Below are 24,165 nucleotides of genomic sequence, written 5' to 3'. Positions count from 1 at the left end.
GAGGGGAAAAAAGCCTTTATTGATAAATAGATTACAATGAAATAAATAGAGTGACGGTATGTTGGGGAATAAAAACTCGAGCAAGATCTCCGTGTCTCCACCCCAGCTCTAGCTTTCAGCCTCTGCCTTCCTACTGGCCAGTTTGGACAATGAGGCCTTGGTGGGCAAGTCCAGCTTCCTTGGGCCCTTGGGGGCCTCTGTCTTCCTGGCCAGGGGTTCAGGCACCATCTTAGACCCACCAGCCCTGGGAAGAGCAGTGGCCTTGGCTTTGGGCCCCACCTTGGCCGCATGGGCAACGACCTCCTTAGGGACGTGATTTTCCTTCTTTTTGGCTGGAGAAGCAGTACCCTTCTTGGCCTTGGGGACCGTGGGTTTTGCACTCCGACTCCCAGCTTTTGTTTTCCTGTGGGCCTCACAACCCTGGCTCTTCCTTCTGCCTTTGACCTTTGACTTCCCACTGGGCCCGGTGGCACTGGGAGGGGCCCATGTGGCCTTGTCTGGCTGTTGGGAGGCCTTTCTGGCCTCACTCGCTCTTGCCTCTTGGTCTTTGGTTGGGCCGCCTTTCTTGGGAGCCTTCTCCTTGGCTGCACCTGCTTTGGGAGGAGCCGTCCTCACCTCTCGCAGCTTCCTGGTTCCCCTTTTCACCTCGCCTGGGTTGGGAGGGTCATTCTTTGCCTCTCGGTTTCTTGGGGACCTTCTCCTTGGCCTCACTGAGTTTCCTGGGGGCTGTCATGATGGGTGTCTTCTTGGGTTGGACTTTCCTCTTATGCTTGGGAACCAACTAGCTTTTCAGACTCAGACACCCAGGACGACCCCACTGTGGAGGGCAAGGAGGTTGAGGACGTTGAGGAGGTTGAGATATCACTGGAGGCAATGCTCCCAGGAGCCATTGCATACGCAGACGCAGATGCAGATTGTCAGACCCCCTCCCAAGGCGTGAGCTTTTTTTTTTTTTCCACCCCCTGACGGCTACACAATTACGCATGTCTCCTATGCACTGCAAGTCCCATCCTGCCTCTTGTTCTCTCCTACTTCTCCAACTGAAATGTGTGTTGACAAGCTGTACGTGTGGACACAAAAGGTGTTAAGCATCTGATTCTTGGTTTTGGTTCAGGTCATGATCTTGGGGTCTTGGGATCGAGCCCTGCACTGGGCTCTGTGCTCCACGTGGAGTCTGCTGGAGATCCTCTCTCTCAAATAAATAAATAAAATCTTTTTTTTTAAGTCTCTTATGGTTTGCCCCGCCCCCCATTTTTATCTTATTTTTCCTTCCCTTCCCCAATGTTCTTCCTTTTTGTTTCTTAAATTCCATATATGAGTGAAATCATATTGTATTTGTCTTTCTCTGACTGATTTTGCTTAGCATAATACCCTCTAGTTCCATCCATGTCGTTGCAAATGGCAAAATTTCATTCTTTTTGATGGCTGAGTGATATTCCATTGAGAATCCTTTAAAACTATGACTTGACTTTTTTTTCCTACAGGATGACTGTAAGGATCTTTGCAAATTGTACCTTCTGTTTGAAAGTCAAGCACTTACCTCGTCAACAGAAGAAAAAGCTACAAAATGACATTAAGGAGAATGGTGGAAATTTTTCCTTTTTATTAAATCCTCAGGTATTTGCAAATTTTCTAAGAACTGTGTGATAAATACTGTGTATTAAGGGAGGGTAGGTCAGGGCACTTGGCTGACACAGTGGGAAGAGCATGTGACTCTTGATCTCGGGGTCTTGAGTTCAGGCCCCATGCTGGGCATAGAGCTTACTTAAAATAATAAATTAATAATTTTTTTTTTAAAGGGAGAACAGGTCATGGTTAGAAGGATAAGCAGAGAAAATTGGCCACAGGAGAAAGTCACTGAAGGCAGGTGAAATTGTGACATCGTCAACAGGGAAGTTGGGCTGGAGAAAGGCAGAGGAGGGAAAACCACACGTCCCACCTTCTCTCCATTACACCTTGTGAATCTGAGGTTATTAGAGTACAGCTGAAGACCTAAACAGAAATAATTTCAGACCAGCCAAATCTATTTTCAAAGGAGAAAAGTAATGGTGTACAGCATTTGCAAAAACCATTCTATCTAATCACTCACCAGTATGTCAACCCTGAGCGTCACCGGTATAGTGTGACTCAGGGGACAAAGAAAAATGTGTATCGTAAACTCATCTTGTACTGCTTGTTTTGTTTATTTAAAGGCCGAAAGAAGCTACTTTCCCTCTCTTGAAATGAATTGTAAGCCTGACAGTTTAAGATTGGTGGCTTAGCCTGCCCCTTCCTGGACCATAGCCCTGGGGCTTGCTGGCCATGAGTTTGGTTTGTTCTGTGAAGTATGTTCAACTCCAGCTAGATCCTGGGTGCTCTCTGGCATTTAGTAGTTTGCCTGTGATTATCAGAGATGGAATGTCCCTGTTCACCTCCAGTTTAGGCAGAACTGTATATACATCCCTTATTATACAGCTTTCCTCACTTGCCTGTTTCACCATTTCTATGGATGGATGAATAATTCAGGCCGGTTATACCTTCTCAGTTTATCTTCTGGGTAAGAATGCCAATATCGTCTCTCATTTTCAGAAATTCCCACATACTGTGAGTGTAAACATTTTGGAAGTTATGTTGCCAATGTATATAAACTTTTGAAATGTGCATACCAGGTATTATAATGGAAACAGCTATGTATATATTGTTGAGGAATGAGCTCCAAGATGAATTGTTAAGTGGAAAAGCAGGTTCAGAACAGCATGTTTAGTACGCTGCCATTTGTGACTAAAAATAGGGGTGTGTACTTACATGTGTGTTGCCTATGCATAGAATAGCTCTAGAAGGATATTCCAGAAACAAGTTACAACAGATGCCTCTGGGGAGATGAACTGGGAACAATGGTACAACATATGTTAATTTATTATTATTATTTTACTTTGTAGATATTCTACAATGTGCATATACTATTTATTCCAAAATAGATTCGTAAAATTACAACTTAACAAATTCAATAAATAATGGATACCTTTTGAATCTCTTGTTCCACTCCTAAGAAAACAATTAAACAAGTGTACAAATATGTGTACATGAAGATGTTCAGCACAGCATTGTTTAAAGGAGTGAAAATTTGGAAATAACTTCTAGGGTTGGTTAATCAATTATGGTATATCCCTACCCATATTCTTTAAAAACTGTTGATTTTTTTAAACTTTCATTTAACTAAAATTATTTGTAAGAGTTTTAGAAATCTGAGAAAGATTACTATCAAGACTTTTAAAGGTGGGCATTCTAGGGGAAGGAGGCAAATGGCAACAGAATAGGGGACCTCGTTTTATCTGGTCCCTTGAATTTAGCTGGATATCTATGAAACCATTCTGAACACACACAAATTCAGCCTGGAATATATATATCTGGAACTCTACAAGCAGAAAAACGATTGCTTTTCTCAAGGTAGGAGGTGTGGAATTGTGAATCTGTGGGGAAATATCTGAAGATAAATGGAGTGGGGAGGGATCCTCCATAAGCCAGCTGCCAGAAAGTTTTATAACACTGGAGTGCAAAATCAGAACTCTTAGAAATCTGCTCCAGTGAGAGACATCCCTTTCTTAAAGAGGCACAGGGGATGAAAAGAGCAGAATTCTAGGTGGGTCATTGTGGTCTCAGGATCCCAGGAAACACAGAAAGAATGGGGGTGCCTGATCCGATAGAGTGCCCAAGCAGTGGAGCGGGGAAACTGGTTATGGTCAGCGAGCCCAGAAGGGACTCTCAGCTCTGGTCACCATAAACCATGAGCCGGGCCGATAGGGAGACTGCTTTTTTCCTGAGCACCCTAAAAAAGGCTGGAACATGTGGGCTGTTTAACATCCCCTGGGAGAGACAAAATGGTTGTGCCCACAACTGGGCAACAGCTCTCAGGATGGCAGTGGCCCCAGAAAGGAAAGTAGGATGGCATCCAGCCATTACCTGGGAGCAATGGAGCAGGGTCCATGCGTGAGCCCACAACCACTCACAGTCGCAAAGACACAAAGTGCAATGAGGCTCTCGGGCCCCTGGGACGCCACCAGGGAGAATTGAAGTGGACACGAATTGCCAGATCGTGTGGGGTGTGGCACACAGAGAGGCTGTGCCCACGACTGGGCAATAGCTGTCAGGGCAGCGATGGCCCCAGAAAGGATAGTAGGACAGCACTCAGCTGTGACCTGGCAGCAGCGGAGCAGGGTGTGCATGAGCCCACAACCGCTTGCAGTCGCAAAGACACAAAGCGAAGTGTCGCTGTGGGGCACCGGGGATGCCCCCCCGGAGAATTGCAGTGGCGATGAACTGCAGAGTCTGTGGGTTTGGTGCACACAGAAGTGGTGATGGTTTGACCTGGAGGGTTTGTTGAAGAAGGGGGACCATGATCTTGCGGTTCTGGGCCAGAGATCCCGGCATGGCCATTTTTGCTCTGACCCTCTGAAGAAGTGCGGAAAGCCACCAGGGAACAAAAGCCACACGGACGATCAGCTCACCTTGAGCCCATCCCCCCTCCCCCAGAAGACAGACCTAAGAACAGGTGGATAACAAGCTTATGGATCCTACAAGACTTTAAAACCCCAGAGCCAGGGGAAAATAATATATTGAGCACCAGGTGTTTCCTCATGACTCGTTTATCCTTCAGTCTAAAATTTTACATTTCTTTTTTTTTTTATCTTTTCCTCGTTTCAACTAGATTCTTATTTTACCAACTTATGTTTTTAAGTTGCTTTTTAACTTTTTTCTCAAATCTATATTTTATAGATTTATGCCTCATTCTAGTCCTTTTGTCACTCTATCCAATTTTATATATGTATATAAACTTTGCTTTCCTTGCAATTTGGGGATGTAGTGTCTTCTAACACAAAGACCAAAATTCAATCAGGAACAAGATCACCTGCTTTGTCCACCCTGTGAGATTATAGTCTCTCTCCACCACCCTTTTTTTTTTTTTATCGTTTTGGTTCATCTTGCTTTGTTTGCTTTTCTATGGTGGTGTCTGACCTCTTTGGATTTTTTCTAGGGTGCATTTTGCTTGGGTCGTGGTTGCTATTTTGGACCCTGTTCATTCACTCATCCATCTGTCCTTGGGCAGAATGACTAGAAGGAAGAACTCTCAACAAAGGAAAGAACCAGAGACAATATTCTGTGCCACAAAGCTAATCAATATGGATATAAGCAAGATGTCAGAGATAGAATTCAGGATAGCAATTATAAAGTTAAGCGCTAGGCTTGAAGAAAGCATAAATGACAATACAGAATCTCTAAGGGCGGAAATGAAATCTAATCAGGCTGAACTTAAAAATGCTATGAATGAGATGCAGTCTAAATTGGATGCTCTACCAGCTAGGGTCAGTGAGGCAGAAGAGAGAATAAGTGATCTAGTGGACAGACTGATGGAAAGGAAGGAAGTTGAGGAAAAGAGAGAAGAAACAACTAATAGCCCATGAAGAAAGGCTTTGAGAATTTAATCACAGAGCTGGAACAAACAATCCTAAAATTTGTGTGGAATAAGAAAAGACCCCAAATAGCCGCAGTAATGTTGAAAAAAAAACCAAAGCTGGAGGCATCACAATTACGGAGTTCAAGCTGTATTACAAAGCTGTAATCATCAAGACAGTATGGTACTGGCACAAAAACAGACACATAGCTCAATGGAACAGAATAGAGAGCCCAGAAATGGACCCTCAACTCTATGGTCAACTAATCTTCAACAAAGCAGGAAGGAATATCCGATAGAAAAAGACAGTCTCTTCAATAAATGGTGCTGGGAAAATTGGAGAGCCACATGCAGAAGAATGAAACTGGACCATTCTCTTACACCATACACAAAGATAAACTCAAAATGGATGAAAGACCTAAATGTGAGATAGGAATCCATCAAAATCCTAGAGGAGAACAACAAATGTTGGTGAGGATGTGGAGAAAGGGGAACCCTCTTACACTGTTGGTGGGAATGCAAGCTGGTGCAGCCACTCTGGAAAACAGTATGGAGGTTTCTCAAGAAGTTAAAATAAGAACTACCCTATGACCCAACAATTGCACTACTGGGTATTTACCCCAAAGATACAGATGTAGTGAAAGAAGGGGCACATGCACCCCAATGTGCATAGAAGCAATGTCCACAATAGCCAAACTGTGGAAGGAGCCAAGATATCTTTCAACAGATGAATGGATAAAGAAGATGTGGTCCATATATACAATGGAATATTACTCAGCCATCAGAAAGGATGAATACCCAACTTTTACATCAACATGGATGGGACTGGAGGAGATTATGCTAAGTGAAATAAGTCAAGCAGAGAAAGACCATTATCTTATAATCTTACTAATATGTGGAACATAAGGAATAGCGTGGAAGACCATAGGGGAAGGGAGGAAAACTAAGGGAAGAGATTGGAGAGGGAGACAAACCATAAGAGACTCTGGACTCTGGGAAACAAATTGAGGGTTGCAGAAGGGAGGGTGGGCAGATGGGGTAACTGGGTGATGGGCATTAAGGAGGGCACGTTATCTGATGAGAAGTGGGTGTTATACACAACTAATGAATCATTGAACACTACATCACAAACTAATGATGTTGGTTAATTGAACTTAGTAAAAAAAAGACTTTTAAGTTTGAAAACTACAGATGCAAGTAATTTATTTAGATTTTGTTTTTACAAGTACTTAATGAATTGATTCTTTTTTTTCTAAGTGCACACATATAATCTTAGACAATGCTGATGTTCTGAGCCAGTATCAACTGAAGTCTATCCAAAAGAACCATATCCATATTATAAACCCAGATTTTATATGGAACTCTATCAAAGAAAGGAGGCTCTTGGACATAATGAATTATGATCCTAATAAGGCCATCACACCACCTTCTTGTCAGAAGGCAAGCTGTTCTGGTAAGTATTTTATATCAAGCACTTAATATATTATAGGTGCTATAGTAAACATTTTGGTTTATCAAAGGCAGTCAAAGGATTGTCTAGACATATTACAAAAATTATTAAACTTCTTATCTCAGAAAATGGGCAGCCAAATAGTGAAGGACAAAAACTACTTTAGCAATAGGAATAGATTTCTCAATATCCAATGTAGTGTGATCAGATTCAAAAAGACTACAAAAACACCGATAATCTCAGAAAACCTGATTTGTAACTTTATCTGGGAGGGAGAAGAAACTTTGTGTTAAAAAATTATCACCACAACTTAATGACTGGAAATTTTATGACTAGCCTTTTGCTAAAGAAGTTCTTTCCCAAAGATGATCTCTCGAAAGGAAACATATCTCCTTTATAAACCCAGATTTTATTTTGGAATCTGGTCAAGAAGCAAGCCTTTGGATATAGGGAAATGCCCTTCTCATGAGACATATCAAAAAGAAGCAATTCTGATAAATAATAATCTACAGTAAGCACCTGATATATGTTAGGTATCATATTGTATGTATAAATTGTATTATTTATAATAGTTTTAGAAATCAATGTTTTGGTGTGGTGCAGCCTCTTTACGTAAATGATTGTCCAAAAATGCTGTCATCAGACTTTCTTGCTCTCAGAAAATGGTAGCTAAAACAAAATAGGCAGGATAGTAAACTTCTTTTACATTGAAAATGTTTTTCAACATCCAGAGTGATACAGTCAGATTCAGAATTACTGCAAATACATTGACACCCTTTGAAATTTTGATAGCATAATTAAAACTGGAAAGAAATTCTTGCATAAAAGAAGTTATTCCTATATATCATAATGCTATAGACAGTGTTACGCTTCTCTTAAAAGAAAAATATGAAGCAAAAATTGCTTGGCTTCACATAGGAACAAGAACTCCTCACGTCCTTCATTTGTGACATGATGGCACTGGGGAACTCATTCTGACCTTGCAGCATACTAGAAATGCATTTCATAACTATGCTCACCATAATCTTCTGAAGAGAAAAATTCCATTTGAAATTGAATATCCATCAATGAGTTTCAAATAATACAGATAACATTAGAATTCTCCTCACAATCCTATTAAAATAGAATTATAATATATTCTTACTATCTTTTACTTTTAATTTACCTTCTTCTTGTCCCACTTGTACTATCCTTAGATTACCAATTACTATAGCTAATTTAAGGACATCTTTAAAAAAAGAAAAGAATAGCATGGTAAGTATGACCTATATTCAAGAATCTTAAAAATTCCAGGATTTATTGTTAATAATTTTAATAAATCTTTGAGTAGTAAACAAGTGTTTTGTTTTTGTTCTAGAGGTGACAACAGATGATCTATCCCTGGACAACTCCATGGAGAAGGAAAACATTGTGGAATTCACAGAGTAATCTACTTTTATTTTTTAAAAGATTTTATTTATTTGTTAAAGAGAGAGAGAGAGCACAGGCAAGGGGAGCAGCAGACAGAAGGAGAATTAGGCTCCCTGCTGAGCAAGGAGCCTGATGCAGGACTCTATTTCAGGACCCTGGGGTCATGACCTGAGCTGAAGGCAGATGCTTAACTGAGCCACCCAGGTGTCCCCAGAGTAATATACTTCTGATCATTAAGACTCAGTTTGCAAAATGTTTTGAAACCTCAAGCACAGGTTTTTTTGTTTTTTGTTTTTTAAGATTTTATTTATTTATTTGAGAGGGAGACAGAGAGCACAAGCGGGATGAAGGGCAGAGGGAGAGGGAGGGGGACAAGCAGACTCCCCGATAAGCGGGGAGCCCAATGTAGGGCTTGATCCCATGACTCTTGAGATCACCACCTGAGCTGAAGTCAGATGGTCAAACACAGTTTTAAAATGCTTTTAATACATCATGGTTTTTGTACTTTTTTCATTTATCTTGCTTCTCTAATTCTAGGCTTTTATTTATTTAAGACTTTTTACTTCAACTAGTATAGTGATAATTATTTCCATGTTAGTATTATATAAGAGTGAACATAATTGTTAGATTGATTTTAAAAAAGAAAAGGCACTGGAGATGAGATGTGGGTAGTCTGCTTAACCTGCTACCTTACCGAGAAGCCTTTAGACTTGAGACTGTTCTTACTCCCTACCTAATAGGTCAAAAAAATGGAAATAGTGACAACCTTCTGCAAATGGAGTATGTGAGGCTACATTTCTATATGGCTTCGTAAAGCATACCCAAAAGTGTAATGTCAATTAAGCATCACATTGAGCCTTATTTTATTTGTTAATAGTAGTGTTAAAAGACAGAACAAATATCAAAAATGAAAGTACAGATTATGAGAAATCTGACACCTTTGTTTTAGCGGGGGAGGGGGTTGACTGTAGTACGAGAGTCTCTGGTGTGAGCCTGTCTGAGTGACCCGGCTTCTAAGGATGAGAACCCAGGAGAGCGCAGGTCACTTGCCTCTGCTAGGATCAATGCTTTCTCCAGTGCCCTGGCCTGCTTCTCTTATGCCTCTGCTTCTGCTTCATGCCACCCACCTTCCAGTGCAGACACTCAGTATTTGGCATCAGAGCTCTAGAGTTATGCAAGGGAGGAATCCAGCTCATTACATGAGAATTTTTAACTATTTTCAGAGCCTCTGAGGAGATTAGGGACTTAAAATGTATTTTGTATGCAATTAGGAGACTTCTGAGAAACATTTTATGAAAATTCTGTTTCGTCTAAAAGTCCATTTTAATGTTAAAATTTTATTATACAAATTTCAGGTTTTATAAAGACATTGTTGAAATTCCTTGTTTTTCACAAGACTTCGAAGTTGCAAAATATAACACCTTGGAAAAGGTAAGAGTCTGATTTGTATTAAAAAACAAAAACAAACTGAGTGTCTTCTGATTACTTTTCCTGCTTGATAATTTTCTCGATGTTTTGGAAAATTGTGCATATCCTGAATAAATATTTCTTAATATAAAAGCTGATTTTAATAATCAAGAAATTTTATATTTAAAATTTAATAATTAAATTTTTAGTGTTTTTATTATAAAAGTAATACATGCTCATAATAAAAATATAAAGAGTACAAAATATTAACATGACTTTAAAAGTAAAGACCTCCTCCTTGTTTATTAACAGTTTCTTGTATTTTTAAGAGTAGTATTTACATTTGACAGCAAGTATTTACATCATGCTGAATTTCCATCACTGTTCATTGAAAAGAAAAAGAGGAAGTTATTTCTCCAGTATCATATAAGGGAAAACCCTAGCATTCAAAATGATGCTCCATTTGTATATTTTAGATATTTTAATAAAATATAACTTGGAAATAACATTTCCTCTGTGACAAAGAAAATATAAAAAGTGGTACAGTTTAAACATATACAAATATATCTATAGTAAAAATACCAGCAAGAAATATACCAAAATATTAATAGTAATTATATATCTGTAGTATGACTTCAGGTAATTTTTATATTTTCTTTATACTTGCTGTATTTTCCAAATTATATCTCCAAATGAACTAGTATTAGTTTTATAATCAGCATTTTTAAATGGTGTGTGTGGTTTGTTATTGAATGGATGCAGCTTCTGAAGGAACAACCTATTTTCCAGATCGGGGCAGAGGGAGGTAAGGAGGTGGCAGTGCTAGAACTGCAGAGCTCCCAGGATCCCGAGGACCCTGCCTTTCTCATATCCGCACATTTCCTCTTGGCCAGTGGCCTCACGGTAATGATCTTTTTTTTTTTTTTAAGATTTATTTATTTACCTGAGAGAGAGAGAGAGAGAGTAGGGGACAGGGGGAGAGGGAGAGTGAGTCTTAAGCAGACTCTGCACTGAGCACAGAGCCCAGTGCAGACCTGGATCTCACAACCCTGAGATCATGACCTGAGCCAAAACCAAGAGTTGGACACTTAACCAACTGCACCACCCAGGCACCGCAAAGTAATGATCTTTATATTGATTCCTGTGTGTTTATCCACTCTGTTCATACCTAGTTTCCTTAACATTGGTCAATGAACCCGCCAATCTGTTAACCTTTTTTACCTGATAAATAATTTTGAAGGGTAGGAACATGTTCTCCATTGGAATATGGCAGGTGAGGGGAGGAGGGTGAGAGCAGTGCTCTGACTAGAACAGCACAGGATTCTTTCTTGTTAAAAGGAAATAGTGAGGAATTCTTAATTTCAGGAAACAAACTGAGGGTTGCTGGAGTGGTAGGGGGTGGGAGGGATGGGGTGGCTGGGTGATAGACATTGGGGAGGGTATGTGCTATGGTGAGCACTGTGAATTGTGTAAGACTGATGAATCACAGACCTGTACCCCTGAAACAAATAATACATTATATGTTAAAAAAAGAAAAAATAAGAAGATAGCAGGAAGGGAAAAATGAAGGGGGGGACATCGGAGTGGGACACGAACCATGAGAGACTATGGACTCTGAGAAACAAACTGAGGGTTCTAGAGGGAAGAGCATGGAGGGATGGGTTAGCCTGGTGATGGGCATTAAGGAGGGCACATAGTGCATGGAGCACTGGGTGTTATACGCAAACAGTGAATCATGGATCACTACATCAAAAACTAATGAAGTATGGTGATTAACATAACATAATAAAATTGAAAAAAATGTAAAAAAAAAAAAAAAGAAATAGTCACTGGGTGCAAGGCATGTAGGCCTCCTGCTCCTGTGCTGAATCACTTGTGGGAACTTGACTAAAGTATACTCTGCTAAAGGCAATCTGTTCACACACTTAGTTAAGTACCTACTATGTACCAGCTGATCTACTGGAGGCCAAAGATAAAAATTACTTCAAACCCTGCCCCTCAAAGATCACCACCAGGGATGAAACTACACATTCATGACTGTAATCCACTGGGACAGAACAGCAAGGAAGGCTTTGCAGAGGCCGAGACTTTTATGTTAGGTCATGGTCAAGTCAAGGCCATGGTTCCAACCTGAAACTATTATGAAACAAAAATAAATTCAGAACTAATACCTAAAATTCAAAGCAAACGCTGCCACGCTGTCTTCTGTCCAGACAGATTTACAGGCAGGAAACCTAGCACCTCCTCACCCAGGCGCTCCTCAGTAGGATTGGTCCTCACAGCATTGTACTCAGGCTCTGGATCCTTCTGGCTTTGCCCCCACTGGAGGTGTCAGCTCTGGTGCCAGGAGGGAGACTCACCTCAGGTGGGTACAAGATCCATCTGACTTGGAAGCCCACCCACAGTAGCCCATACCTGTTGTAACATGGGCCTAGGTTCAAGATGTCTTTAAGGGAGGTGCCCATTACTTACGACACTGCTTTCAGGGAAACCCAAGGGTCAGGTCTCCCACCTATCATTTATGGTTCATTCATTGAACTCCCAGTCCTGATTTATTAATGAGAAGTCACTATTACCCAAGCAATTTTGGGAACAGATACAAAAAGTTAATCCAAGTCAAATGTGTCTAAGTAGGAGAAAGGGTTTTGTTAACCTTTTACCCCAAAAATGTATGTTGTATTTTGTGGAGGGTTTAGTTGTGTGGATAAAAAGTAAGGAAACATCAAGTTGAAAACCATGATAGAACGTGTTATAATTATTTTTCTTTACTGAAAAAGAAAACTCTAAGGCTGAATATGCCACCGTGTCCCCTCCTGCTTACTACTCTTCCTGGGTACCTGCCTCCCTTGGCAAGCCTGAGTCTGAGAAGGCAAATAGAGGGCTCCTCGGGTGAGTCTGCTTTGATAGAAATTATCCTCGCTTAACCAACACTGAAAGAGCTGTCCTGCAGAAGAGGCTTTTCTAGCTTGCCTCTCTCATACAAAAACATTTTGTGGAAATCTTCCAAAATTATGTTAAACTCTACCTTCTTAAATGGAGTAATTGGAACATGATATGCTTCTTTTCTCCACGTTCCAGAGGCTCCCTGTAGCCGCCAATTCAGGAGGGCGGGTCATGGTGTCCTGGGGAGTCTGGCTCGCCCCCCCTTCCCCACTCCAGAGCCAGGGGCTTAGCCAACACCCACAGGCCCCAGCTGGGGCTGGACTTCCCATATTCTCTGAGGTTAATAACTTTGGGACAACCGCTCACAACAGGAGCAAGGATTTCCAGGAAAAGCAGGCAAATGCCACATCCACAGGCAGGTTGGAAGGAAGGAGGCGGTTTGTGCCTATCCAGAGGACACCTTGCCCTGTGCGTTTATGTTATTTGCATGACTAAGAGCTTTCCTGCCTTTCTCCTTGCTGGTAGCTGTCATTTCATTTTGACTGTGTGCTTGTCCCTAACAGTACCTCATTTCTGAGGTATTTTTCTTTTCTTCCTCTCCCCTGATTTATTTTCCTCATTTCCCAAAAAGCTTGAATGCCAGTCTTCAAAGCTAATTAGACTAGTATGTAAAGTAACAGTATGTAATCTCTGAACAGACGTTTGAGTGACTCTCCCATGTATCAAATGCGTCTCTTCTGCCTGTTGCGCCTGCTCAGGCTTTTCTCCCCTTACTTTCAGGTGTTAGGCAGTTTTGTGAAGAATTGAAGATTTAAGTAATTCTTTGAAAAAACTAGTTAATCAATGCCTTCATGGCAGGGATCCAATGCCCTATTTACATTCCGTTTCCCCATGGTGCATAGGAGGTGTTCAGTAAAGATCCATAGGTTAATAAGTGACTGTATCCTCACATCCTAACATTTTGCTCCACACTATAATTCACAGACTAGAAAGTTCTCTGTAAAGAAAACCTCTGCAGATGCGAGTGAATACTACAAAAATTACATTGAAGAGCTGAAGAAACAAGGATTTCTGCTAAGAGAACATTTTACACCCGAAGCAACCCAATTAGCATCTGAAAAACTGCAAGCAGTAAGATTGATTTCTGTGTGCTATTTTGTGTGATTGACTGAATATTTTTAATAGAAGTGTTTTCTTTACGACAAATAAAAGCCTGGCAAGAGAGAAGAGTTGGAGAACAAGAAAAGTAAACTCACAGGCAGGTGTGGAAACCGGGTGAGGAGTGAGTTCTAGGATGAGCCACAAAATTTCCTGCTTGTTCTAGCAACAAACCCCCATGGCTTTCAAAGATTCCGTTATAACCTAGGCCAAGAATCAGGGGTCCTTAACCCTTAATGCCACTTAAACTTTGATATCACTGCAGGCCTAAAGCTTACAGAGGGAAGGAAAAGGCAAAAGGACACATAAAGTGGGAGTAAAGGAGAGAAAGGGGAAATAAAGAGAGTGTAGGGGGGAAGTGGAGGTACAGAGAATTATCAGTCACTTGGCTGCCTGTGACTCTCTCCTTGGCTGCGATTATTTCTTCTCTCGCCTCTTTTCCTCTCAGCTTTAAATCAACCCACCAATGAAACCTTTTGTTGGTTTCTTTTTCACTTTTTTTTTTTTAACTTTGTTGCAGTTGCTTTTGGAGGAGGTAATAAATTCAAGCACTCTGAGCAAAGAAGTGAGCGATTTGGTGGAGATGGTTTGGGCGGAAGCTCTCGGCCACCTGGAGCACATGCTTCTCAAGCCTGTGAACAGGATTAGTCTCAATGACGTGAGTCACGCGTGCCCTTGAAGCAGAACCTCTATTATGACAAACCTGCTTTCTGGCTTAAATAATACCACGTGTGTCTGGGTGCCGGTCCAGCTGTTCCTGGATGCATTCCTGGCGTGCTTTTTCTTACCTTGGAAAAAGGGAACACTGAGAGCACTGAGGGGAAAACAAGCTTCCAAGAAAACTAGATGTTCTTATCTATATAAAATGTCAGACCCAAGAGCTGCTCCAAGCTCCAATTTTTGGTGCCGGCTCATTGGGAGGCCTGCTCCTTTAGGTCACAAGGTGCTTAGCAGGCCTGAGAGACAGCGTTGCTCTTGGTCCTGTCAGATGCTCAGACCCTCGTCCACTTCAGAGCCACTGCTTCACAGTCTTGTAACTTGTAACCCATGTTAGGGAAAGGCTAGGGATGCTTGCAGCCTTCCAAAAAATACTGTCCTTAATTTTGTATGATGGAAAGAGCAGATGAAAGAAAATATTCCCAATGGTACAACCTGTACAACTGCATTGTCATAGTAAAATAATACAGTTTCCCTCTGTGGAACTAAACTAATTTATTTCAGGGAGAAAAAGATTTTCTGGGGCGAAGTCCAAACAGTACTTATGTAATTAGAAACATGTTCTGCTGGATTTTGTTCCTAGTGTGATTCTGACAGCTTTCTAAACTTCTTGTGTGAAAAGCAAGTCTCCTGTGGTTGCATTAGTATTCCTCTCTCTGTGAATATAGACAGATATGGAGATGCAGTTGTAGCTATAGATATGGTTGTAGATGTAGGTATGGATGTAGATACACAGATACAGATATTTAAGGCTCTGGTTTTTTCCTGTAGTTAAGCTGAGCCCGATTTTGGAAGATTTCTTATGGAGGCGGCATCACAACTGAGATACATCTCCTGTAAACATGGCATCTGTTTTACGGCTGGTGTCCAGTAGAAAACTAATAGTTGTGACATATCTAACAACTATTTTAGTTGCTTTTAGGCACATTCCTTCACTTTCTCTCTGATGGTCAAGAATCAACTTTAATAAGCATATATTGTCCTCCATTTAAAGGTGAGCAAGGCAGAAGGAGTTCTCCTTCTAGTAAAGGCAGCATTGAAAAACGGAGAAACAGAAGAACAACTGCAAAAAATGATGACTGAATTCTACAGATTAATACCTCACAAAGGTACAACAACTGAAAAAATGACCCTGAGACTATTGGCTAAGAAAGAGGACCTCTGCCAGGTGAATCCCTGAAATACAGAATTCAATTTAAAATATGTTGGGGAAGGATCTTTTCAAATCTGATTAATAAGGTAGCCCTGAATCACAAAAGTTGGCTCAAAAATAAATGTTGAGCCATTTTAGAATGCCTTGGGTCCTTATGGAAGTTATCTGAACCATGTTCCCAAACATGAATGTGTTGGAATAGTAGTACAAAGGCAGATATATTTAGAATTGCTACACTGTAATTTTCTATATCAGGTCAGGTCTGAGGACCCAGAGGGGGTCTCACAGGACCAGCCAAGAGGGTCCCTGGCTGCTCACGGGATAGAGATCAAACGGGGGCCAGCGGGAGGTGATGGCAGAGTTTATTGAAGGGAGAGAGAGAGAACAGGTACAGACAGTGTTTGGGAGACTCAGAAAGGAAAGAAGGTCTTTGCTTGGGGCCTGGGGTTTTTATTGAGGATCATGGTCTGGCACCCAGGAACTGGTTAGAACAAAGGGCCCAGGTGTTATTCCTTGGAGCCAGGGGGTCTTCTTGTGGAGATGTCTAGTTCTGGTGGTCTGGAATGCTCTTAAGATAGCTTCATTAGTTCATTCTCACCTAGTCCTTCCTTAGATGTTATCTGTTCTTGAGAAATCTAGAGGACATAACTCCATTTGCATCACAGGCATGTGTAAAGTGGAGGTCCTAGCAAGAAAGCAGATTTTTATGGAGTTCTTCAATTTCCCTATCTCAAGGAGATGAGTTAGGATTCTTTTTGCAAAAGAAACAGAAAGCTGTCATTGACTTAAACAATGAGGACACTTACCACCCTGTGTAACAAGAAGCCAGCTGTAGGGTGGCTGCTGGTCCAGTCACTTAGAGGTAGAATTATCAATGAGGACCCAGCTTCTTTCCATTTCTGTGCTTCCTGTAAACTTAGCTTCCCTCTCAGCCTGGCTCACCTTTCATGACCTCACAGCTGCAGTTGTTTATAGCATCACAACCAGAGTATTTCTTTTCTTGTCTCTTAGGGCAAGCTCCCCTGGCCCTGTAGACTCTTTGGTAAGGTCTTTGCTCACAACTGAGTCACATGCGCATTCCTAAGCCAGTCACTGGCAAGGAGAGTGGAATTACTGACTCTGCAGAAATGGGCCCTCTCCCTTGAGCTGTAGGGGAGGGAGCAGGGCTCAGTTAGCAAAGAGGAAAGCAGGAAGGCAGCCCCAGTGTCCCCCTCACCTTAGATGAGACCAAGTCACTCCCTGGCTCTGAGTTGCCTCATCTGTGCATGAAGGAATTGGGACAAGATCAGAAATCCATGACCTAGACTGCAAAAGAGTTCATAGGTATGAAATATCGCCTGTTTGAGGGAAATTATAGCTTTCAACAGATTCCTGGAGGCATCTGTAATCCAAAATAAGTGAAGAATCAACAAATGAGATGAACCAATAAATGAGATGATAAAGGAGCCTTCCAAATTTAGTTTCATGATTTGCCTACCACCCAACGTTAAGAACCTCAGTTGCTGGTTCTCTCATTGAGAAGGTGTATGTAGTGCCCATCCAAATACTTTTTCATTTAACTTTTTTATTTTCAATAGGTAATACATTTGTATTATTCAAAAGTCAAAATTATGTTTTAAAAGGTATACTCAGAGTAATCTGTATTCTACCCTGCCCCTCCTCCACCCATTCCAACTCCCCAACTCGCTAGATAACCATTTTTATTAGTGTCTTGTCTTTGCAGTTTCTTTATACAAATAACTATAAATATGCACATATATACTTATTCCTCTCCTCTTTTTTTACATAAAAAGTTGTATACCATCTTTGCTGTTCTGCACCCATTTTTCCCACTTAACATATCCTGTACATAGAAAGCATCCTCATTCACCACATGATATGGGCATTCCCTAATGCCAAACAGTTGGATTGTTTCCAGACTTTGCTACTACAAACAATGCCAAAGGGAATATGCTTGAATATTTGTCATGTCATAGCTGCAAGGAGTGTCTCTGAGATACATCCCAGAAGTAGAAGTGCTGGCTTATGGGATCAATGTATCTGTAATTGTGATAGATTTTGTCTTATTCCCTCATAAAGGATCTACTATTTGCCCTCCCACTATCAGTGAACGAGACTTTCTATTTCCTAGAGTTTTACCAAGTGTATTTGTCAAATTTTTAGACTTTACCAATTTTATGGATGAGAAGTGACCTCTGCGTTACAGGATTTATATTTAGTCTATGTGTTTTTTTTTTTTTTCTGTGAACTGTCTATTTATTTCCTTTGGCCCTTTTTCTTTTGGATCTTGCTATTTTTCTTCATGATTTTTAGGACCTCTTAATAAGTTAGGGAGCTTCGTCTGGGATATGAGTTGCAGATATTTTCTATAGTTCGTTTTGTTTTGTTTTACTTTGCTTATGGTGAATTTGGGGTGGTTGGTTGACCTGTTCTATTTTACCATATAGAAATTTTTTACTTTTATATAGAAAAATGTATCAGTCTTTTCTTTTATGGCTGGTGTATTTGAATTACAGTTAGCCCCTCCCCACATTGAGGTCATAAAGATGTGTGGCAGGCAAGATAGGGCTCCCCTGTCAATGTCTCTTTCATCTCAAAGATGGTAAAAGCAATACATCCCTATAATAAACGTAATTCAGATTATGTAGGAGCTATGTTCCCTCCTCCAAGCTCCATGACCTATGGGTATACTAAGTATACTTAGGTTCCCTCTCAGAGAAGACAACCATGTCTTACTCATTTTTGTATGGTTCAAACCTGAAACAATGCCTGGCATACAGAACATGCTTCTTGAAGTTTTGCTAACAGAAATGGACTTGAATTCTGATGATGTGCGTTCCTATTTAGTCACTACCCCCTCTTTGCTGTGGAATCTTGAGCAATTAATTCAGCTTCTCAGAACCTCACATTCCCCATCTATACAATGAGGACAATAAGATCTAATAAGACCAGTGCTGTAGTGTGGATTAGAGGAACAATGTACCAGAAAACACTTAATCAACAATGATGTGCTATCCTGATGTACGCTATTATTATTATAGTATATTATGCCACCCCTGAGGGCACAATATATAAGAAAGGTATTACCTTTAATGTGCTATTTACATATTGATCAGAAACTTTGGGGGAGGGGTGCTGGCTGGCTCAGTCAGTGGAGCATGCAACTCTTGATCCCTGGATTGTGAGTTTAAGCCCCACATCGGGTGTAGAGATTACTTAAAAATAAAACCTTAAAAAAAGACTTCGGGGGGGGAAATCTTATTTTTCCAGTCTTTTTGAGAAAGTGTAACGTGTGCTAAATATTTTGATATATAGTGATTCTAACATCTTGTATTATTTCCATCTACAGCTAATAAGAGACATGGTTAATGTCTGTGAAACTAATTTGTTCAAACCCAACCCCCCATCCCTTGCCAAATACCGAGCTTTGAGATGCAAAATTGAGCGTGTTGAACAAAACACTGAAGAATTTTTCAGAGTTAGAAAAGAGGTTTTACAGAATAATCACAGGTATGCATAAAGGAAATGTCTTAGTATCTGTTATTATGTAATACTATTTTAGATTCTGTTAAAGAACTACTCCATAATTACGTATGTAATTTAATCCTCTGTAACAAGGTAGCTATGTTGTGATGACAGATTACTTTTTTCTGTGCTTATAAAGGGACTTGGGGACGCCTGAGTGGCTCAGTCGGTTAAGTGTCCAACTCTTGATTTCAGCTCAGTTTTGATCCTGAGTTCAAGCCCCGCGTTGGGCTCCATGCTGGATTATATATATATCTGTATATAATAGGCCTTGGGACAGTATTCTGTGCTTGAAAACACTCCCTACTACTCTACTCAAAATAATTTCAAGTTTACCTAATCTTGCTGAGAATTAAATTTAAAAATTTTAAATCACGAGGTTTTTTTTTGTTTTGAAGGATATTATATAGGAAAATCCCCTTAAGATTTTAAGATGCAGGACTATATGCGTGGCAGCTTCTAAAATGGCCACTCCATGGCATGAAAACCCTCAGCTGAAAATCTGGAAAATACATTAAGAGATAGGACACCCCTAAACGTCAGTCACATTTGTTTCCTCATTGACTGTGAGTCTGTGTTGCTTGTGCCCATGTGCTTTCTACAACCCAGGGCAGCAGCAGTAACAACAAACGCATGTGGATCAGCTGCTCTGACAAGCCCTCTTTGGGCGTTAGTTCCTCTGAGAACCTGGACCCAGCTTCACGGTTCAGAAACTAATTTGATGGATTATTCTTGAGGGTGAGAGTAACTTCTGTTGGTTTAGTCATTCATCCCACTAATGTAACTTCCCAGCACTCCAACGCCTGAACCTTTCTGGCATCTCGACTCTCATTAGGTATAAAGGGCCAGGCTAACCTTAATCAGCCTCACACACTGCTTAGAGCCAAAGGTGGTGAACTGCAGCCCCTTGAACCAACTGCGGAGGCCAGTTGTACATTTTTAGGAATTTTGTGAACTGAGTACAATTAGTAACTTGAGATTGGCTATGGTGGGAAGATTTATACCATGGAAATCAGCAAATGCTACAAATCAGGGTCGTATGTGGGTTTTGCTCTTTTGAGAACTGGTTTTCCGGCACCTTGCTAGAACCACACCCATCTATGCCTCCCTTATGGACTAATTCAGACCTATCTAAAATTGTGTTCTGCCTTCCTCTATCAGTCATCCTCAAATGCCGTTCTCAACATTACTTCACACCCACTAGATGAGTATATTTTTTGAAAAAAAAAAAAAGGAAAATTATAAGTGTTAAATGAGGTTGTGGAGAAATTGGAACCCTCATACAATGCTTTTGGAAGTGTCAGATGGCGCAGCTGCTGTTTGGCAGTTCCGCAACAAATTCAACACAGATTTCTTATCTGCCCCAGCAGTTCCACTCCTTGTTATATACCCCAAAGAACTGAAGCAAGTACTCAGACAGATACTGGTACATGAATGTTCATAGCAGCACTATACACAATAGCCAAATGATGGAAACAACCCAAATGTCCATCAGGAGTTGAATAGATTAACAAAATGAGGTAAGAAAAAAAAAAAGGAATGAAGTGCTGATACATGCTACAAAATGGGTGAGTCTCAAAAGTATTATGCTAAGTGAAAGAAGCCAGACACAAAAGACCACATATTGTATGATTTCATTTATATGCAATATCTAGAATAGATATATCGAATCCATGGAGACAGAAAGCAAATTGCCTAGTTCCAGGAGAGGGAAGAATGGGGACTGACTGCTAAATGGGTATGGGGTATTCTTTTGTAGTGCTGAAATGTTTAGATAGAAGTGGTGGTTGCACACTTTGAGTATACTAAATACTACCGAACTGTACACTTAAAAATGGTTAATTTTATATTATGTGAATTTTATGTCAATTAAAAAATCTTTTCCTATAGCTCTTTTCCAGATTTCACTTTTATATATAATCAAATTATTTTTATTTCTTTTGATTTGACTTTTGACCCTCCCGTAGGTATCTGCTAGGATCTAATACTAATTAAGAAACTAGTAACAATGAAGGTAGAATCAGGAGGAGAGTAAATGACTTTTTCCAGGGAATCAAAGAAAAGGAAGAGCCATGTCTTCAAGCCTAGGGAGGGGAGTGCAGTTCAAGCATCTAATGTAACTCAGGCAGGCCTTAGAGATCTCACCTCACACCCAAGTGATGTTGAACTGTTCATATGACAAAAGTGGATCTCTCCCTATGGAGGGATTCTGCTGCTGTGAAGAATTAGATTTTCTCCATTTCATTTCACTAATGATTATTTCATATTAATTTTTTCTAGTTATAAAATTCATGTTCTTTGCTGAAAGTTTAGACAATATGTGAAAGCATGATGAAAATTGAAGATCATCCAAATCTCACCACCCAGAGATGACCCAGAGATAATATGACCACTGTTAACATGTTGGTGTAGAATATATCTCAAACTCAATATTTGATTCTTCTCCACATCTAATGGTGTGCTTGGAAGCCAGCTCTCTGAAATAAAAGTCCTGACTTATAATAACTGTTGGTTTCTGTGGTGTAAATACTCCTACTATAGCTAGTGTCAAGCTATCAGTGTGACGCCAAAGAACGAGGAGTTGGGAAAACCTGCTGGATAGGCTCTCTTACATCCTCTACCCCACAACTCTGTCCCTCCATAGTCCCCCAGTCTTTCCCCATGCTTCCCCATCCTAGTCACCCACCTAGAGCCACTGTCAACTCTCCTTCATCCCCACATCACCATACCCTGTCAGTTCTGTCTCCAAAATGTCTGTAATCCATTGGCGTCTTTCATTCACACTGCTGCCACCTTTAGTCCAGACACCGATGTCTCACCTGCTTCCTGATGCTCTTTCTGCTCCTGCCTCAGCCAATTGATTTTCCCAAAGCAACCAGTTAGGTCTTAAAATATATACTGTATTATGTCATGTTGCAGTAATTGTCACTTTCAAAGACAGGTCTTTCTTGACCATCCTCTCTCTGAACCTGGTTGGCTTGCTGAGTAAAACTTAAAATCAGTTATTTGTTAGCTTTTAATTTTTAATTTTTGTCTCTCTCCATTAGGATTCAAGCCCCATGAAGCCAGAGACCATATTATCTCACTTCCAGGGCCTGGCAGAATACTCAGCCTAGAGTGTATAGCATGTATTTTTTTTTTTTTTTTTAAGAGAGAGAAACGAGAGCACAAGCACATGCGTGCGGGAGCAGAAGATGGGGAGGGGCAGAGAGAGAATCCCAAGCAGGCTCCATGCTTGGTGTGGCACCTGACCCAGGGCTTGATCTCATGACCCTGAAATCATGTCCCCAATGAAATCAGTAGACTGATGCTTAGCTGACTGAGACACCCAGGTGCTTCCAGAGTGTATTTGTTGAATGAATGAATGCATGAATGAATTTCATCTATATATTATATGTATTATATATATTATATATTTGACAAAATTTGAGATCATACCATGCATAAAGTTTTGTAAACTATTTTTAAAATTTATTTTACTACGAGGTTTACTTCATATCCTTATTTATTTTTTAAGAGTGTGATTTTTTTTTAATGACTACATATTTCCAAGAAATGTTGTGTTGTGATTCACTGAATCCATTCCATAATAATGGCCATTTGGGCTGTTTTGCGTTTTCTGCTAATAATGATTTTTTTTAATTTTGCTTTTGATTATGCAGTCTCAAGGTTTTTCTTCCACTTTTTACAGCAAAGTTCCAGTGGACATCTTGCAGATACTTAGAGTTGGCAGAGTGAGTGAAGCCACAGAGTTTTTGAGCCAGCTTGGCAATGTGAAGTCCTTACTGCATGGATCTCCTGTACAAAGCTTTGTAGGGATCCTGTCCCGGTAAGAGGATACCATCTTTATTTTCTAAATGTTTCAGCCTCATGAACATGAAGTGTTCTACCCTTTTTTCCTATTTTTTTCCCATATTGCATGGGCCTCTTCAGTTAAAATCAGCTGATTGCATTCCAGAGAAAACCAAACACTTTAAATTGTAACAAGTGTAATTTAAATTATGTACTTATTACTACATATATTTTAAAGTATAGTACATGGGTATGAATTGCTTCTTGAAAACAGTATCATATGAAGAAAGGGGATTCTCTATTTCATGGCTCTTCTATGTGTATCTAATCTAGGGAACATCCAATACTTAAGAAGAAAGGTCTAGAAATTAGAGTTACCTAGATACTGTGAGTTATCTATTCAAAACATAACTCTAATTTTCTGTTTGCTTTTAATAACCACTTAATATTAGAGCTGAACTGCAGTCACCGGGAGCAGGGGAGGATATGATTACATCTGGATCCTTAATTAAATAACTAAGAAGAAAAAAAATACCTAAGAAGAAACATAAATATACAAGATCCATCTGTAAAAAATTTTAAACTGCCATTGAAGGACCCAAAAGATACTTGCACTAACCAGAAGGATGCCAATTTTCCTTGAGTTAACCTATAAATTTAGAGCTATCACAATAAAAGTGCTAACAAGATATTTTTTTAAGAAATAAAAAGCTGATTCTACCGTACATATTTTTTTAATTTTGATTTTACCAGGGTAATTCAGAAAAAGAAGATTAATGAGGAAGAATTAACCAGTCAGACACTAAAAACATTTTATAAAGCTATGTTAATTAAAACAGTGAGGTGGTACGTGAACAGATGAGTCATGGAATAAAGAATCCAAAAGTAAATGTAAAAACATAGAGGGTTTAGTATATGATAAAAGTAGCTTTTATTTCTGTGGAAGAAAGATAATTTCTTCAATGCTATATATTGGGACAGATTACTACCTGGAAAAAATACAAAATTGGATCCTTACCTCATTCCTCACACTTAAATAAACACACAGAACAAAGATTTAAAAATTTAAAATTAGGAATGCCTGGATGGCTCAGTCGGTTAAGCATCTGACCCTTGATTTCAGCTCAGGTCATAATCTCAGGTTCCTGGGATGGGACCCATGTCGGGCTCCAAGCTTGGTGGGGACGGAGTCTGCTTGTCCCTCTCCCTCTGCTCCTTCCCCACCCCGCCCCGCAAATAAAT

The 24,165-nt window shown here is 40.1% G+C and overlaps 1 protein-coding gene and 1 pseudogene across 7 annotated transcripts in view; one reads left to right on the top strand and one right to left on the bottom strand.

The window, feature by feature from the left end:
- PARP4 (poly(ADP-ribose) polymerase family member 4) overlaps nt 1-24,165 on the top strand; it is a 116,587-nt gene that overhangs the window by 5,789 nt on the left and 86,633 nt on the right. For 5 of the 7 annotated variants that reach the window (XM_027588852.2, XM_027588853.2, XM_027588850.2 and 2 more), the window contains exons 2-11: nt 1,485-1,617; nt 6,686-6,881; nt 8,236-8,302; nt 9,644-9,719; nt 10,485-10,598; nt 13,563-13,709; nt 14,257-14,394; nt 15,448-15,621; nt 18,956-19,116; nt 22,823-22,960. In XM_027588852.2, coding sequence (XP_027444653.1) covers nt 1,486-1,617; nt 6,686-6,881; nt 8,236-8,302; nt 9,644-9,719; nt 10,485-10,598; nt 13,563-13,709; nt 14,257-14,394; nt 15,448-15,621; nt 18,956-19,116; nt 22,823-22,960 — 1,343 coding nt within the window. In that variant the 5' untranslated portion in view covers nt 1,485. The remainder of the gene's footprint in view (nt 1-1,484; nt 1,618-6,685; nt 6,882-8,235; nt 8,303-9,643; nt 9,720-10,484; nt 10,599-13,562; nt 13,710-14,256; nt 14,395-15,447; nt 15,622-18,955; nt 19,117-22,822; nt 22,961-24,165) is intronic. The other 2 variants (XM_027588855.2, XM_027588856.2) reach the window with 2 other exon arrangements.
- On the bottom strand, nt 77-985 carry LOC113920414 (annotated as a pseudogene).

This window comes from Zalophus californianus, chromosome 3 (genome assembly GCF_009762305.2).
Source record: "Zalophus californianus isolate mZalCal1 chromosome 3, mZalCal1.pri.v2, whole genome shotgun sequence".
NCBI lineage: Eukaryota > Metazoa > Chordata > Mammalia > Carnivora > Otariidae > Zalophus > Zalophus californianus.
Note: the sequence above shows the minus strand (reverse complement) of the source record. Positions and strands in the feature narration are given on the sequence as shown.